We start from the raw sequence: 17,275 nt of genomic DNA on the forward strand, positions 1-17,275 counted from the left end.
AGTATGCAATATGTATATTAAAAAAAACAAATATAACAAAATACTAAAAGCTATCTAAGTAGGGGGATGATGATCTTTTTCTCTTTCCCACATTTTCTGTAAGTATATATACTTTTTCTTTAGCACTTAAAAAAATTGTGGTAAATATGTGTAACACAAAATTTACCACATTAACTATTTTTAAGTGTACAGTTCAGTGGCATTAAGTACATTTATATTGTGCTAAGTCATATATAATTTTTATGAATTAAAGTTAATTTATAAACCTTTACCATGGAGGGTACAACAACTACATGGTTACAGTTATGGAATAGTGCCAACACTCAGAAGTCACAGTCTCAAAGAGAGATCATCTTATTTCCAGGAGAACAAGATTTTGTGCCATTGAGACAAGAACATCCTATATCTAAACACGCCGGACTCCCCCACAGCCACTTAGTCAGTCGAATGCATTCCTACATGTCAGGCTTGGCAGGCTCGCGGTATTATCAAAGCAGGCCAGTGAAACATGTCTACCTGAATGCCATGTATTCAGATAACCTCCAAAAGGCCAGCCTTCTTCACACAATCTCTTGAGAGCCAGTGGTTTGGATATGGCATTAGTTATCCTAGCAACCCCAGAACACAGTTCTGGAAGTGACAAGTTTCCTTTTCCTGGACAACTCTATTCTAGACTGACCTTTAGGAAGTGAAAACCGAGTAACTGGACTCACTAGAGGTGGCAATTTTAACCTTCAAGCCACTCTTTGAATGTCCTCTTACTACACACATAAGAAAACAGAAGAGGAACACCAGATGACTAATATCAAACATTTCGCTCATGGACCGCAAGGCCTGTGACACACAGGTTCTGCTAAAGAGAGCTCTGTGGCATGGTTCCTGCTCCTCTGGGACAAGAATCCACTCAGGAAGTAGCTCTGGCCTCCTCTAGCTGAGGCCCCAGGCTGTGGGAGTGGCCCGGGAAATCCAGCCCAGGAGGCTGGTGGCCAAGCTTTCAGCTTGCAGAAATCAACATGGATAATGTCAAGACTCTGCTTGGTGGTAATATTATCTGTCACTGTGTGACGTGTCAGAGGGGCACTGATGCCGGAACTCAAATGCAAGGGTTCCTTCCAGTCATGGTTACCTTATTAGAGTTAAGTTTAGCTGTTAAGTGTATCTGAAGCAATCAGGCATTTGTTAGAGTCTGTGCTGACCTCTGAGCTCTAAAATAGTCTGTTCTAGAATGCCACTGGTGTCAACCCACCAGTTGACAAATCAATCACCAGGATTGCTACTTACTCACTAAGGCACTAAGGGTAATCAAATCAAAGACCTATGGAGGCCAGGCAGGAAACCTCCTGGAGAGACACAGGTGGGTATAAGACATCAGCGGCAGGGAGGACCCCCTCCCCACCCAACAGGGCATGGAGTGCAGCAGAGTCTCAGTCCCAGCTGATTGAGCCCAGAAGTGCCCATTGTTCTGATTTTTTCCAGAAGTCAAAATCTGGATTTTAAGTGAAAACTCCAACTGTAATTGGAAGTAATTTCAACTGTTTAAAAAAATTATGCTCAGGGACTTCCCTGGCAATCCAGTGGTTAAGACACCACACTTCCACTGCAGGGGGTGCTGGTTCCATTCCTGGCCAGGGAACTAAGATCCTGCAAGCCGCGAGGCATGGCCAAAAAAAAAAAAAAAAATTATGCTCAAATGAAACTCGTTTGCAGGCTGTCCTGACCTTACACTACCAGTTTGCAACCTTTGTCTTAAGGGAGAGGGAAGAATCAAGGAGAAAGAAATTCACTGGCAGCGGAAAACTAACTGCAGGGGATAAAGGACTATGACCAGCACAAGGAAAACAAAACATCCCCGTTTTATACAAGCAAAACGTTGCCAAAGAACAAAGAGCAACTAAGGAGCCAGAGGACCAGGGTTCGAGGCCAAACTCTGCTATATCTTACAGATGAAGAGACAAGATCCAGAAAGGTTACAAGTCAGTGAGAGGTGGAGCTGCGACTTGAACCCAGAAAATTAGGCTCCCAAGCCTGTGTTCGTAACCTCTTGGGTAACTTGGCTCTCAAATAAGCATGTCGAATTACTCCGTAACCTGTAAGTGCGAAACAATATAAACACTGGTTTTGCATCATTAATTCAAAGTGTGAATGCTGTGATGTTCGTACTGCTCTGTAGTACGAACATCCCTCATCCAGCCTCGGGGAGCCTATTTACAACCCAGGCTCTGGAATCTCCCCACCTCTTTTTCTGGCCTGATGGGACAGGACCACAGGAAGATGCACCCTGGTTTTCCGATGAGAATGAACAAGGGCCAGTGTGACTTGAGCAGGGCAGGGCATAGCCCTCCACAGTGAGCAGTACCTACTGCAGAAGACCAAGAAACTGCGATCTTCACAAAACACGTGATCACAGATTTCCTTTAGTCTTCTTAATCTATACTTAAGTATTCCCACAAGTATGAGGAATTGTTGCACTCTCTAGAACATTCTTTGTTAAAGAAAAAAAATGTGAAAAATCCTCTCCACAAGGCCCAGTAGGGGTCCAGATAAGGAGAAGCCCCTGGAGGGCAGTGGAGGAGGGGCCTGAGCAGACCTATGTTTGGACAGATCCCTCTGGCTGCAGTTTTGAGTATAAAGAGGAGGGTGGACAGCACAGAAGCAGGGAAGCCAATCAAGAGGCTGCTGCTAATAACCCAGGCAAGCATTAGTGGGGGCTGGGGCCAGGGCAGGGGCAGAGACGATGAGCAGGAGCCACAGGAAAGCTGGAAATGGCTTGAGGGTAGTAGTTCCATACAGTCTGACCCAATAGGTGGCTTCTAGATATATTTGGATAATACAATATTTTTTTCCATTGAAAAGAGGCAGGGGACTTCCCTGGCAGTCCAGTGGTTGAGACTCCGTGCTTCCACTGCGGGGGGCACAGGCTCGATCCCTGGTTAGGGAATTATGATCCCATATCCCACATGCTGCATGCAGCGTGGCCAAAAAAAAAAAAAAAAAAGAGGCAGGGAAAAAACAAACAAACAGGGAAAAGGTGTGTGGCATGGGGTCCCACAGAACACTTGACATAGCCTGGTGTGGTGAAAGACAAGAAATGGGTTGGAAGTTCCGAAAGAAAATGGACATCTATTAGCTGAATGATGCCAGGTAGGCTATTAAACCTCCCTGAATCTTGATGTCTTACTCTAAAAAAATGAGGATGATAAAAAGCAGCCCCATATGCTCCAGAGACTGTAACTAGGCAGTTGGGTGTAGGTAATTCTTTTAACAAACCCGAAGTATTGATGGCTAAGGCAGTGTCAGGCATATACAGGTGGTCAATAAATGTCCGTTCTCTTGCTCTTATCTTAAAACAGGAGTCAGTAATAGTGCAAAATCTCTAGTGCCATCGGTGGAACGACGGAAAGCCAAGGGAAAGAAGAAAATCAGTGGAACACAAATCATCATAATAACTGCTGACATTCGCTAGGGGCAGGTGCCCATTTGGTCCTCCTTACAACTCAGGAAGACAAGAGACTCATCTCCTAACCACATACAGTGAGGAATCTGGACACAGAGAGGTGAAGTCACCTGCCCACAGTCACAGTAGGAAGTGCCACTACAGGATTCACACCCAGGCTGTCTGCTCCAGAGCCAAAGAGGAGGAGGATGGGTGAGGGAGGAGGAGTGGGCACACTTGCTCCAGTTTATTGCCCTGCCTTTTAACATGCACTGCTCTCCCAACAGCCAACTGGGCAATTAGCAGCAATAAATAAGCAGGCTGGAAAGGAGCCAGACCTGAGTGGGGTGGGGCAGCTGCCCCTGAAAAGCCATGCTGTCTTCCTGGGAAATCCTTCCGGGCCATCGCTGTCAGTTAGGAACCTCGGTTCACACCTCCCCATTCATCAATGACTTTGGCACCAGCTCACATTCTCTGCTCCACTCCCAAGCTAAGTCCAACAATGACCACGACCAAGCTCAACAATGCCATCCCTGGTCAACCCCCCAAAGCCCCACGACATCCCGTGGAACCTTCACCTCCCCTCACACATCTGATCTGCATACCCCTCTCTACTATGCAAACCAACACTACCCTCAGTTCCTCCTCCACCCCAAGTCAGCCTGGCGTGGCTGGCCACACTCTGAATCTTGTCCCTGTTTGGAACTGTGCTACTTCTAGCTGCTGCCTGTTCTCCGCCCACAACCTCCTTTCCTTCCAGATGACCCACTAACTGCTCCCAGTAGGACCCTTCTTTGGCCTGTCAGACCTGACAAGGCCAAGAACTTGTCAGCTTTCCCCTCTTTTCATTTTCCAGGATGGGTCCCATTACAGGATTGTTATCTGAATGACAGCCAAACAATAGGCTTGACTCTGACTTTTAGTCTTAACTTCTGGCAAAATCCCAAACTTAGATTACATGACCCTCTCCTCTGACCTGTCTCCACCTAACGACTAGACCTCTGACTACAGGGCAAGTTGGTAGGTCTATAAAGGCCCTAATCACCAACCACAATGGAACCCTAAATACTGCCAGTTAAGCTCACCACCTCCAACTCTCCACAAAGACTACTGCACATTTCTCTACTCTCTTCAAATACCCCATCTCTCCCTCCTAGTCATCACCATTCATCTTTACTCACAACCGATGGAGCAGCTTATTTCATGCAGAAATTAGAAGCAACACGAGGAGATTCCCTCAACTTCCTGTTGGCCAATCTACAAACTCACCTACTTCTGTACCCAGCCTGCACTCTCTCCTGCTAGAAAACAGTGTCGAGCCCCTCCAACTCTGCAGTCTCCCATCCCTACTGCCTCCTGAGGAACTACCTAGAATCTGATCACTTCTCATATGCTGGACCACCCCCATTACCCCAGACCAAGCCACCATCATCTCCCACCTCGACTACGAGCCTCTTTCTTAACTGGTCTCACAGCTTCAGCTCTCACCCTTCCTCCCGGCCCACATCTTTGTCTACACAGCAGCCAGAGGGATTCCCTTAAAATGTAAATCAGATTACATCTGCTCAAAATAGATTATCCATAACCATCATAATGTAAATCTGATTAACATCTGCTCCTTTGCAAAAAATGTCACTGGCTTCTCATCTCACAGAGTAAAAACTCACAATCTTGAACTTGGCCTCCAAGCCTCTAAAACATCTGGCCCCCTGCTATCCCTCTGATCTCACCTCCTACCACCCCACCCCCAGCTTACTTGTTGCCTGTCCTGTTCAGGGCCTTTGCACTTGCTCTTCCTGCCACCTGGAATGCCCTCCCTTCCCCAGATATCCACAAGACTCACTCTTCCCTTCCTTCAGATGGCTGTTCAAATGTCACCTCTTCAGAGAGGCCTTCCCTCACCACCTAAAACTGCCCTCCTTGTGATTCTGGACCACCTTACCTGCTTTATTTTTTCACTTTACACCGATTTTTCCTAGTTTTTCATCACAGTATTTATCACCCTTGACATACTTTGTATCAATTCACTTATTCTCCATCTTCCCCAGTAGAATATAAACTCTGTGACAACAGAGACTTCCGTCTGTTTTGTTCACTGCTGAGTCCCCATTATCTAGGAATTCCTAGACAGAGCAGGCACTCAGTATTTGCTGAATGAATAAACTGTCCTTTCTCTTTCTTGCATTATTTAACCTCTCCCTTAACTGGCTCCCTTCCCAATGACATTTAAACAAGTTCAAGCCTCTTCTACCTTTAAACAAAGAAAAATATAAAACCAAAAACTCCCACGATCCACATCTCCATCTTCTCCTTCACACCCCAGGCAAAGCCCTGGAAAGAGCTGTGTCTGTTTCCTCACCTCCCATGCATGCCCCAACCCATTCCAGTCTGATTTTCACCTTCACTGCATCAGCAAAACAGCTCAAGCTAAGGTCACCCATGACCCGCATGTCTCTAAATCTGATGGGCAATTTTCCAGTTGCCATCTGACCGCCTTGCAGCATTTGACCTGACTGACCTCCCCCTCCTTGAAATTTTCTCGGAAATTTTCTCGACTTCCGGCTTCATAAGCACCCGTTTTCATCCGCCCTCTGCTTCTTGTCCCATCTCTTCTCCATTTCCTTGGTAGACTCAGCCTCCTCTGCCCAGCCAGGTAGGCCAGGGTTCCTCGGGCCCAGGCTCTCCTGCCTCTTCTTTTCTGTACACTCTCCCCCACAGGCCTTCGCAGCCTCAACTGCATCTTCAATTCCCACCTGGGCTCGGATGACCCCCAAATCTTGATTTCCGGTGCCGGCCTGACTTATGAACACAAGGCTCGTACACCCATCCACTTCCTATTCCACCTGTCCAACTGGATGCTCAAAGGCAGGTGAAACTCAACACATCCAAGTCCCAACTCAGATCAAGCTCCTCCACCCACCTCTCCCTAGATGGTCTTCCCACTCCCATCTAAAAGAACTGCACCACTATCCATCCAGTTGCGTGAGTCAGAAACTTAAGAGTCAGCTTTACTGATCCACTTTCTCGTGTTCTTACCCAATCCATCACCAGGTTTTCTTAGTTTTACCTTCTGAACAAGTGGGGATACATTCACTTTACTCTGTTACTACTGTCACTACTTAAGTCCAGGCCACCAGCATCTCTCCCTTGGATGATGGTAACTGCCTTCTCACTGGTCCCTGGGCAGTCCCTCTGGTTTTCCTCGAAGATGTTCTGAACATAATGGCTAAAGTGATCTTTCCAAAATACAAACCTGTTTATCCCATCACCTTCTTCCCTGTTTAGAACTCTGCAGTGTTATCTCACTGCTTTTGGTCTAAAAGTCAAACTCCTCAACATAACCTCCAAGATCTTGCATGGTAGGACCCTGGACTACCTCTCCCATCTTATCCCCAAAACCTCTCCCCCTTCATTTGCCATGCTGCAACCACACAGTGGCCTCTTTTAGTTTCTTTTTTAAAAATTATTATTAAAGCTTTTTAAAAATTTTGAGGTAACTACAGATTCACAGGCTGTTGTATCTTTAAGTTTCCGTAACCGTCATATTCCTCTCTGACACAGGGCCTTTGCATATGCTGTTCCCCCTCCTGCTGCCATAATGCCTCTCACTCTAACCTATTTAATTTTTATTTATCATTCAGCTCTCAAGACTTCCTCAGGGAAGCTTTCCTTCATCCCTTTGTCCACTCCCCTTGTGGGACCAGGTTCCTCTCCTTCATAGGAGTTGTCAGGTTGTTAGTATGACTCAGAGGACATGATCATCTGAATAGTCCCCTTCTGCCCCATTAACTGCAAACACCATGAGAACAGGGTCTTTGTTTGTTTTGTTTTCCTTGCATCATGACACCTGGTATGACACCCAAATAAATATCTTCTGAATGAATGTCACCCTGGTTTAGTCAGAAGGACTATATAGAGAACAAGTATGCACTGACTACTCCTTAGGACAGAGGGAAAATTTAAGAATTCTAGGTCCTAGCACAAGAAGGCTGTTCTCCCCACAAGTCTATAAAACCTAATGAAATACCTAATAAAAAAGCTAAAAGACTCATTTACAATCAAGACAGTAAACCCAAAGAAGCTTCTTATAGGAAGGCTCCAGGAATGAATTCGCAAACAGTTAAGTATTTTCTAAGATAACCTTGCTGGAAAGAAAGTCAAGTATTTTCCAGGCAGGCCCCCTCAGCCTGGTGAGAAAGAACTCACTACAGCTCTGAGCTATTTATATGGGAGACTCCATGTACTTGCTGATTAAGCACACGTTTTCACAAGTTTGCTCTTTTCCGTAAAGAATGGTCTCACTGTTTTCCCCAGCACTGCTTACGGTTTCCCCTGAGATTTACAAGTACAGGACAGAGCTCTAAATTTTTCCAACCACTTGCCTCACCAGTGTCGAAATGTCAGAGACCAGCAAAGATGTCCATAAACCAAACAATAAGGGAGGCAGGAAGAACAAGTATTCAGTTCCTTCTCCTTTAAATATGGTAACACCAACGCCTCTGAATTTTAGTAGGTCATTTGTTAGGTGCCAGATACGGTGTCAGTTATTTGTTGCGTTAGTTCATACAACCTTTACAACAATCCTGTGGCACAGGCATTATCACCTTTCTCATCCCAGGAAACCAAGGCTCCGAGAAGCTAAATGATTAGTCCAGGATCACAAGACCAATCAATAAGCAAAGTTTCAAACACAGCTCCCAATGAATTTTCTGCCAATCCAACAAATAAATGCTTTTCAATAATCAAAATTCAATTTTTAGTGCTGCTTCTAGACAGAGAACCTCCTCCTGCAGAATCACTATAAAGCTTTTCAACAAAAAGTAATGTCAGGGTCCCAAGTCCTATTATTTCTCAAAATTTTTATAATCTACAGCACATATAAACAAGATGTCTAATCAAAACACCCGACTTTGCTAACATTAAAGGTTTTACTTTGTGTTTCAATTGAAAGCCTTACTTTATGACAATTTAGGGATATTTTTGGTATTTTTCAAATTTTGCACTTACGTTCCTCCTAATAATGAGAACAGTTATTTCAAACACATCAGAGTTAGAAGAACAACAACATCGTATGCAGGAAAAAGCCATTTACCATATATTATATGGACATGTGAATGCTGAATGTTTTTTGTATATTAACATGCAACTAAAATTTATGAATATACTCCCTTAATTGGCTTCATCCTAATGACATTTAAACAAGTTTGAGTCTTTTCTACCTTTAAAAAAAGAAAAAGAAAAAACCAAAGAACCCCCATGAGCCACATCTCCCTCCTCCCCTTAACAGCATAGCCAAACCTTGGTAAAGAGTTGCGTGCGCTCACAGTCTATTTCCTCACCTCCCACTCACACCTCAACCCACTCCAGACTGGTTTTCACCTTCAGCGTGCCACCAAAACAGCTCAAGCTAAGATCACCAATGACCCACATGTCTCTAAATCCCGTATATTAAACAGAGTAGCAAATCTAAAAGTGGATTTTATGATTTATATGTCAGCTACCCGTTGCAGTTGTTGCCCACCTGGATGTGCAGATGTGGGCAAGTTGCCCTCTGAGCTTTGGTTTCCCTTTGCCTGCTGTACCCAAAGACGGACATCAATCACACGTCACAACTCCAGAATGAATAGAAGAGTTTACTGCTGATGTAGAGAGAGGTCATAAATCAGCAAGATTTAATACCTCAAATGAAACTCATGGGAAACCAGCTCTTTAACTTCATTTCTTTCTTCCTGTTAGTCCGTAAATTAAACCAAAGACATAAGCAGTAAAAAGCTGCAGAGAAAAAGCTGTGATCTTTTTGATTAGAGGCTTTCAAATACTACATCTCAAAATTCAACTACAAAAAATACGGTCTCTTTACTTATTGAATGCTCTACTTACTGAAACATCACCAAAAGTTCACTGCATAGAAACTTCACTGCCAATACAATGATTGTTTAAGACTCCAATGAGTATTTTATACAACATAAGAACTTTTGTATGGAGGAGCAATGGTAGTAATAGTTAAGATCTTGGGCTCTGGAGCCAGACTGCCAGTGTTCACAGCCTGGCTCCACTGCTTCTGGTTAAGTCACGTCAGCCAAGTTCTTAAGGCCTTCGATGAGGATAATAATAGTAAGAACTAAACTGCATGTGAAGCGTATGGCACGGTGCCTGGAACACAGAAGTGCTCAGTACATGGTTGATATCATATAGCTATTATATAACATGTGATTTAAAAAAGTCACTCACTTGGGCTTCCCTGGTGGCGCAGTGGTTAAGAATCCACCTGCCAATGCAGGGGACACGGGTTCAAGTCCTGGTCCGGGAAGATCCCACATGCCGCGGAGCAACTATGCCCATGGGCCACAACTACTGAGCCTACGCTCTAGAGACCACGAGCCACAACTACTGAAACCTGTGCGCCTGGAGCCCGTGCTCCATAACAAGAGAAGCCACTGCAATGCGAAGCCCATGCACCACAAGGAAGAGTAGCCCCCGCTCGCCACAACTAGAGAAAGCCCGCACACAGCAACGAAGACCCAATGCAGCCAAAGATAAATAAATAAAATAAATAAATTTATTTAAAAAAAAAAGTCACTCACTCAATTGGGTGATAAATGATGCGTCAGAGTTAGGTTCGTCACTATATAATCACCCCACTCTGGTGAGGGATGTTGGTAATGCGGAGACCATGCACGAGGGCAGGCAGGGAGGGGAATATGGGAAGTCTCTGCACCTCCCAGGCAATTTTGCTGTGAACCTAAAACTGCTCTAAAAATTAAAGTCACTCAATTTCGTATGAAAAACATAGGTATGTTTAATGACAATTGGCAATTACAGAGCACTCAGCCCCTACTTGGCACTTTGTGGGTCTTAAATTATTAAATAAGATACCGAATCTCCTACCATATATGAAGACTACTGTGAAAACAATTCAGTTAAAGTTTTCAAGATTTCCAGATTTTTCCACACCATTCGAAACCACTCAGCTTATTTTCTCAAGTCTCTAAACTTGATAGAGTTTAAGGACAGAAATATAATTTAAAGAGACCATGTGAGAGAATGGCTCTTAAATAAGACCGCTGTGAAAGGGAGGTTTAAAAATGTAATTATGTACCCCAACTGGAGGGCTGAAAGGTTCAAGACTATTAATATATATAAAAACTTCATTAAGAAAGTAAAGAGCAACAACGTCCTTGGGGTGATGAATACTTTCACAGGCGCCTCTGATTTCTCAGTAAAGGCTGGAAGGCCATGATCCTCTAATTGGGCAGAGACCCTATCTACGCATCTGGCATTTAGTGAAGATGAATCCCTGAGATTACTCCAAACCTATTCCATCCTGATAATCACTGTTTTTACAAGGAACAACCCTTGTCTTCATTGAGCTTAGTGAGTTAACACTCCAATAAACACAGCCTTTCAGTCGTGTAATTACATTCCTATTTATTGCATCTACAAACCAAATAGAGCAATAAGTCATTCTTGAACGAGGAACCAACCTAAGTTAACATCAAGCCAGGGTGCTTAGAGTGTCTTGTGGTTTCTCACAGCTTAAAATAATAAATAACAGAGCAAGCCTTTACAGAGCACCTACTACATGTCAAGTTTTTTGCACACGTCAACTATCTTTTTTTTAAAATAAATTTATTTATTTTATTTATTTATTCATTGCTGTGCGCAAGCTTTCTGTAGTTGCAGCAAGCAGGGGCTACTCTTTACTGCGGTGAGTGGGCTTCTCATTGCGGTGGCTTCTCTTGCTGCGGAGCACAGGCTCTAGGCGCACGGGCTTCAGTAGCTGTGGCTCACGGGCTTAGTTGCTCTGCGGCATGTGGGATCTCCCCGGACCAGGGCTCGAACCCGTGTCCCCTGCATTGGCAGGCAGATTCTTAGCCACCGCGTCACCAGGGAAGCCCCCTAACTTTACCTTTATAATAACCCCATCAGGAAGCTATAAGATCTGTCCAAGGTCACAAAGATAGCAAGTAGAAGGCAAGGGATCTGAACCCGGGCAGTCTTGAGTCCACAGAACACACTCCAAATCCCTACACTACACAGCCCCTGCATCCCTGATCCCCTCCCTCTAATATGCTACAACTGGTGGAAGGTCACAGAAGCTGTTTCCTGGAAGTGTTCCTATCGTTCAAACATTTCAACTTTGAGCAGTCACTTACAGCTCCTCTTTTCAAAATGAGTAATAATCTATACATGGCAATCTCTAAAATGCTCACCACATTGCAATGTTTCGTACACAGGCTTGTTTCAGCTACTTTTACTGGACACAAAACTGGGCCTTGAGATGCAGAGTGAAATATCACCAGATACTTTGCTATATGCTTTCTTCTGCAGTCATTTTTATTTAACAGCAATGACACACAAGTACTGTCTTAAAAAAAAAAAAAAAAAAAAAAGATGGCCAGTCTAACACTTTACATAGGTTCCCTTGTAATAATTAATTTGATGATGATGAGCCACCATGACAGTTTGCTATTCAATTAACCTGTGGTCAGATTACTTCCTTTATAGGCTATTTCTTTTTTTTCTTAAATAACATCATATGGGATATTTTATTTAACTCGTCTATATTGTTTGACAAGAAAATATTTTTAATGGAGAATTTATATTTTCAGTATAGGCTATTCCTTACAATTCACTACCAAAACACTGAATGTGCATTCCACAATTTGGGTTGGAAAAATCTGAATTTCTCAACAAGGCATGATCCAAAAAATATAAAAAGCTCTCAATGTTAAGGCCCTCTATGACCCATGTGACGATTTTATACGTAGGTTCCAACAAAGTGATATACAATTTGCTGAAAATCTGATGTTAAGTGTTCTGAAGGGGGAATGAAAACTTCTCTGCCAAGTAACTATTTTGAAACTTCTGCAACAATTCACTTAAAGTAACACTAAGAGGATAGAATGCAGGCAGATTTCCAAGCAGAGTTGTAAGTACCAGGCTTTTGCCTAACTACTGCTTTGTAGTGCTTATCCTGCATTCCTGATAAAACAATATCCAACAGTTAGCCTTGGTTTCCTGAATAAAAAAGCTTTACAAATCTAAATTTCAGTAAATTCCTCTAATTGATCCTGAATTTCACAGGACTAGTATGTTTCCAGATTTTCTCAGCAGCAACAACCTTTGTATCAATAGTTCTTGATCCTTGAGGGAGTCTCAGACCCTTCTGAGAAGCTGATGAGAGCCACCGCCTTCTTCCCAGAGAAATAAATGCAAAGTTCACAAACCCATTCCTAGGCCCCAAGAGAAGACTCCCAGAATACCCTGCACCAAATGAAAGGAGAAAGGTGATGGTAACCTCAAACTCTGTGACAGAAAATCAAACTTTCCATTTACGTGGTCACTTGTTAGGGAAAACAGGTCTTTTTACAGATTCCAAACCAAAGGCATTGGGGTGATGAATTAACTTGATGCCAACTCTGGTCAAATGTATTGATCCTCACGGCCTAGAACTCTCTTCTCCTGAAATTCCACGTGGTGAATACTTCCTGCCTTTCAGTACTCGGCTCAAATGTCACCTCCTCAGAAAGGATTACTTTCTTGACCACTCTATGGAAAGCAGTCCTCAGGCCCTTTTTATCACATCTACTTTTACAAAAAATTTTACAGAAGTAAGGTAATTATGAAAAAATTACTTTTAGGGCTCCCCTGGTGGCGCAGTGGTTAAGAATCCACCTGCCAATGAAGGGGACACAGGTTCAAGCCCTAGTCTGGGAAGATCCCACATGCCGCAGAGCAACTAAGCCTGTGTGTCACAACTACTGAGCCTGCCCTCTAGAGCCCGCCAGCCACAACTACTGAGCCTGCGTGCCACAACTACTGAAGCCTGCAAGCCTAGAGCCCGTGCTCCACAACAAGAAGCCACCACGATGAGAAGCCTGCGCACCGCAACGAAGAGTAGCTCCCGCTCACTGCAATTAGAGAAAGCCCGTGCGCAGAAAGGAAAACCCAACACAGCCAAAAACAAATAAACAAAATAAATAAATTTTTTAAAACTGCTTTTACAAAAGTATTTATTACCATTCAAAAAAATGTCTCATTCATTTTAAAATTTACTTATTCTGCCTCCCCTATTAGAGTAGAAGCTCTGTAAGGGCAAATACCTTGTCTGTCTCATTCCCCATTGCATCCTCAGTGCCTGCCACCCAGTGGGCATTTGATAAATATTTGTTGAGTGGCAAACTAAAAGATAGGATGTTGATGATGGAATCAACGACCAAGGTTTTAACTAGAGATGAATCAGACTTCTCCCCTCTTTCAGTCATCTGTGGGTCCATTCAGTCAGCATCTACTGCGTGTTAGGCCCTGTTGCAGATGCAGGGGATCCAGCGGTGAATAAAACAAACAAGTGTCTCTGCCCTCACAGACCCTCTATTTGAGTGGACCGCAAGGAAAGAGCAGATCTCTTTAACACTACAATACCTGAAGGTGCAGGATAGCCCTCTACATTCCCTCCTGGAGGGAGTTATGGGCGATCCCCAAATGAAAGGAAAACATACACCAGTTGGACACTTCCAAAGCAGGCCTCAGGAGTTTCCCTACACCAGCTGGGCAGCTCTTCTCACAGGCTCTGCTCACATGGGGTAACTCCAACCAGCAGCAGAACCCAGGTAAAGAAAAAACTCAGAGCAAGGGCTGCTGCTTCTGAAGGTGACAAGAGAAGGAACCAGGAAATAGGACGGCAAGGAGCCGTGGCAAGAGCCCTGGGCTGGGAGGCTGGAGAGCCAGCCCTGGCTGTCACCAACTTGCTAGGTGACCTTGGGCCAGTCCCGAGCTGGCAGGGCATCAGTTTCTCCCGGGGTATAATAAGGAGGGCGGTAGGGTGGGACTCGGGGTCGTGGGGAAGTGGCGCCCTGGAGGCCGGGCTGAGGCCCCGTGGGGTAACAGCAGGCGTGGGGAGGCCGGCGCGGGGCCGGGCCGGGGCGGCTCACCCACCGAGCGCCACCTGGCAGGCCCTGCGCAGCTGGGAGTGCTGGGGCCGCTTCACCTCCTTGTCGGCTAGGATCTTCTCCAGGGCCCGGGACACGAACATGCTCTTGGTCTGGCTCTCCTGCATGGCCCCGGCCCAACGGGGGCTAAAAGCCCCGCGGGCGGATGGCGCTAGCAGGCGGGCGAGCGAAGCTGAGGGCCCGGCGTCCACGCCGGCAGCAGCCGCGTCCGTCCGCGCCGCCCAGTCAGGAAGCGACGCCGCGGCCCCACGGCGCCGCCATGTTGGAGCGCGTCACGTGACCACGTGACTGGAGGGGGCGCTACGGCGTCCGTCGACTCCGTGACCCTGGGGGGCGTGGCCTAGGCTTGGGGCGGGGCGGGGCCAGGTGGACGAGGAGGGGAGGGGCGAGGGTGGAGGAAGGAAGGGGCAAAGTTGGGAGGTGAGTAGAAGTGGGTGGAGGCAGGAGGGCATGTGAAGGACGGAAGAAAGGTGGTGGCAGGCAGGAGGGGTGGTGATGGGGGTGTGAGGAGAGAAGGTGAGGAGGAAGGCCATGAGGAACGTGAGAGTGGGGATGACAGGGTCTGAGAAGAGATGAAGAAGGAGAGATAGAGGTGGAGGAGATCGGAGGAGAGGAAGAAAGGAAAGGGAACAAGAGGACTGGAAAAAAGAGAGTGAGAGATGCTAAAGGAGTAAGAGGAGGAAAGAGAGGAGGTGAGGGAGAGAGAGAAGATGGAAAGAAAGTTGGTGAGTGAGAGAGAGGTGATTAGGGAGTCAGGGGAGGTGAGGAGAAAAGAGAGGAAGCTAGAGGATTGGAGGGGGGGCGGGCGTGAGAGGAGGGGAGGCGGGAAGGTAAGAGGAGAAGTGAGGGAAAAGGGAGGGGGAGATAGGGAGAGAGCAGGGAGGAAGAGGAGAGTTGGGGAGCAGAGCAGAGGAGAGGGGGAACAAAGAGGAGGAGAGGGAGGGAAAGAAAGAGAAGGGGGGGAATTAGGAGGAGAGAGAGGCAGAATGGAAAAAGAAATGGTGCGGGAGGGAGGTGAAGGGGGAGGAGGCGAGAAAGGCAAGGAAACAGGCTGGGAGAGGGAGAGAGCAAAGGAGGGGGGCGTGGAGGGTGGAGGGAAAGGGCGGAGGAGAGAGGGATGGTAAGGAGGTGTATTCACGCACACTCTCCAGAAATGGGATTTCACCACCCCTGTGGCAAGACACACACCTTCCACACAACCCTCCTGTCCCTGGAGTAGACCCGACTCCTGGCATCCAGTCCAGTGAACTTCTGTGTGTCCAGTGCCACATCTGTGCGTGGTGCTGCCAGAAAGGACCATCCCGAGTGCACCTCCCTCTGGAGTGTATCCATCTATTTTCATAAACCTGTGGTTCCTCCCAGTGCAGTGTGTGAGGTGGGGACACTTGGGGGCATCAGACAGGGGGAAGAAACAGAGATGGCCAGTGTCACACAGCCTGCCCATGAGGGTAAGGAGACAGATTCTGGCCCACTCTGTGCTGTCCACTGGAGCCCTTCCTTTCACGCTGCCCACCTCCCCCAAGGGAGCCATGGTGCTGCTGGGCGTGCAAGGGCAGTGTCTTTTTGGAATCTCCGGAAACTTCTGACACAGACATGCTCAGATGCTCAGGTCTCAGCTCAAACATCTCAGGGAGGCCCTCCCTGATCACTGTGTTTAAATTAGCCCCTCTCTCCCTACAGCACTTTCTGACCTTTTTCACTTGTTGACTTGTTTGTCATCTGACTAGGGTTTAGGCCACAGAGAAGCAGGCTGCATCCCCAGGGCCTGTTCTGGAGCTAGGTAGAAGGTTTCATGGCCATAAATTCCATTGCTGTCTGGAGACTTTGCAGCTCCTCCTGCTAAGAAGTGAAGTCTGCATAGGATGGATAAACAGCAAGGTCCTACCATATAGTACAGGGAACTATATTCAATAACCTGTGATAAACCAAAATGGAAAGAATATGAAAAAGAATATATATATATATATATAACTGAATCATTTTGCTGTACAGCAGAAATTAACACAGCATTGTAAATCAACTGTACTTCAATGAATAAATGTTATCTCAAAAGAAAAAAGAAAGAAGTGAAGTCTGTTTCTCTACCCTCTTGTGACTTGCCTTGACCAATAAATGTGGTGGAAGTGAGGCTGTGCTCTTCCAGAACCCAGGCGTCATGAGGTCTTCAGAGGTGCAGGAGCATCTGGAAGAAAGAGCCCGTGGAGAGAGAGGCCCGTTATCCCAGCACTCCTGGCTGAGCCCAGCCCCCAGCTGACCCACCAGCTGAATTCAACAGCTTGAGAAACCCTGGTGAGACCAGTAGAGGAACTGCCCAGCTAACCCACAGATTCGTGGAAAACAACAAATGATTGTTATTTTAAGCCACTACATTTGGGGGTAGCTTGTTACACAGCAATACATACATCACTGAGACACTCCTCAGTCCTTACGTGTTGAATGAATTAGTGAGTGAATGAATGAACGTGTGAAACACAGAAGAAAGCAGTGCAGTCCACTGACTAACAGGTGTTTAGAGCCATCCCCCCATGACAAGGTCAAGCCATGTCATTCTCCTGCTGAAAACCCTACAGTGACTCCCCATCACTCTCCATTGTCCTTGGAATTGAGTCTAAGTATCTAACTGTGGCCGACTTCTCTGGCTTCCTCTCTCTCCCCTTTCCTCGTCGTCAGGACTCTCAGGCCATTCTGGATTCCTTTTAGTTCCCATCAAGGGCTTGACTTATGCACCTCTGTTATGCTCAATCATTGCTTCTCCTTGAGGGCAGTACCACCCCCAGGGACATTTTTAAAATTTTGTGGAGGAAATATTTTTATTGTCATGATGGGGGGAGCAGGAATGCTTGTCTACATCCCGCAGAGAGCTGGACATTCCCAGATAGCAAAGAATTAC

At 45.9% G+C, this 17,275-nt stretch overlaps 1 protein-coding gene across 1 annotated transcript in view; it reads right to left on the bottom strand.

Annotated features, from left to right (window-relative positions):
• Positions 1–14,675, bottom strand: part of ARFGEF2 (ADP ribosylation factor guanine nucleotide exchange factor 2) — a 100,366-nt gene extending 85,691 nt beyond the window's left edge. The window contains exon 1 of the mRNA XM_032605372.1: positions 14,372–14,675. Within this exon, the coding sequence (XP_032461263.1) occupies positions 14,372–14,492 (121 nt within the window). The 5' untranslated portion in view covers positions 14,493–14,675. The remainder of the gene's footprint in view (positions 1–14,371) is intronic.
• Positions 14,676–17,275: the final 2,600 nt, after the last annotated feature.

This window comes from Phocoena sinus, chromosome 15 (genome assembly GCF_008692025.1).
Source record: "Phocoena sinus isolate mPhoSin1 chromosome 15, mPhoSin1.pri, whole genome shotgun sequence".
NCBI lineage: Eukaryota > Metazoa > Chordata > Mammalia > Artiodactyla > Phocoenidae > Phocoena > Phocoena sinus.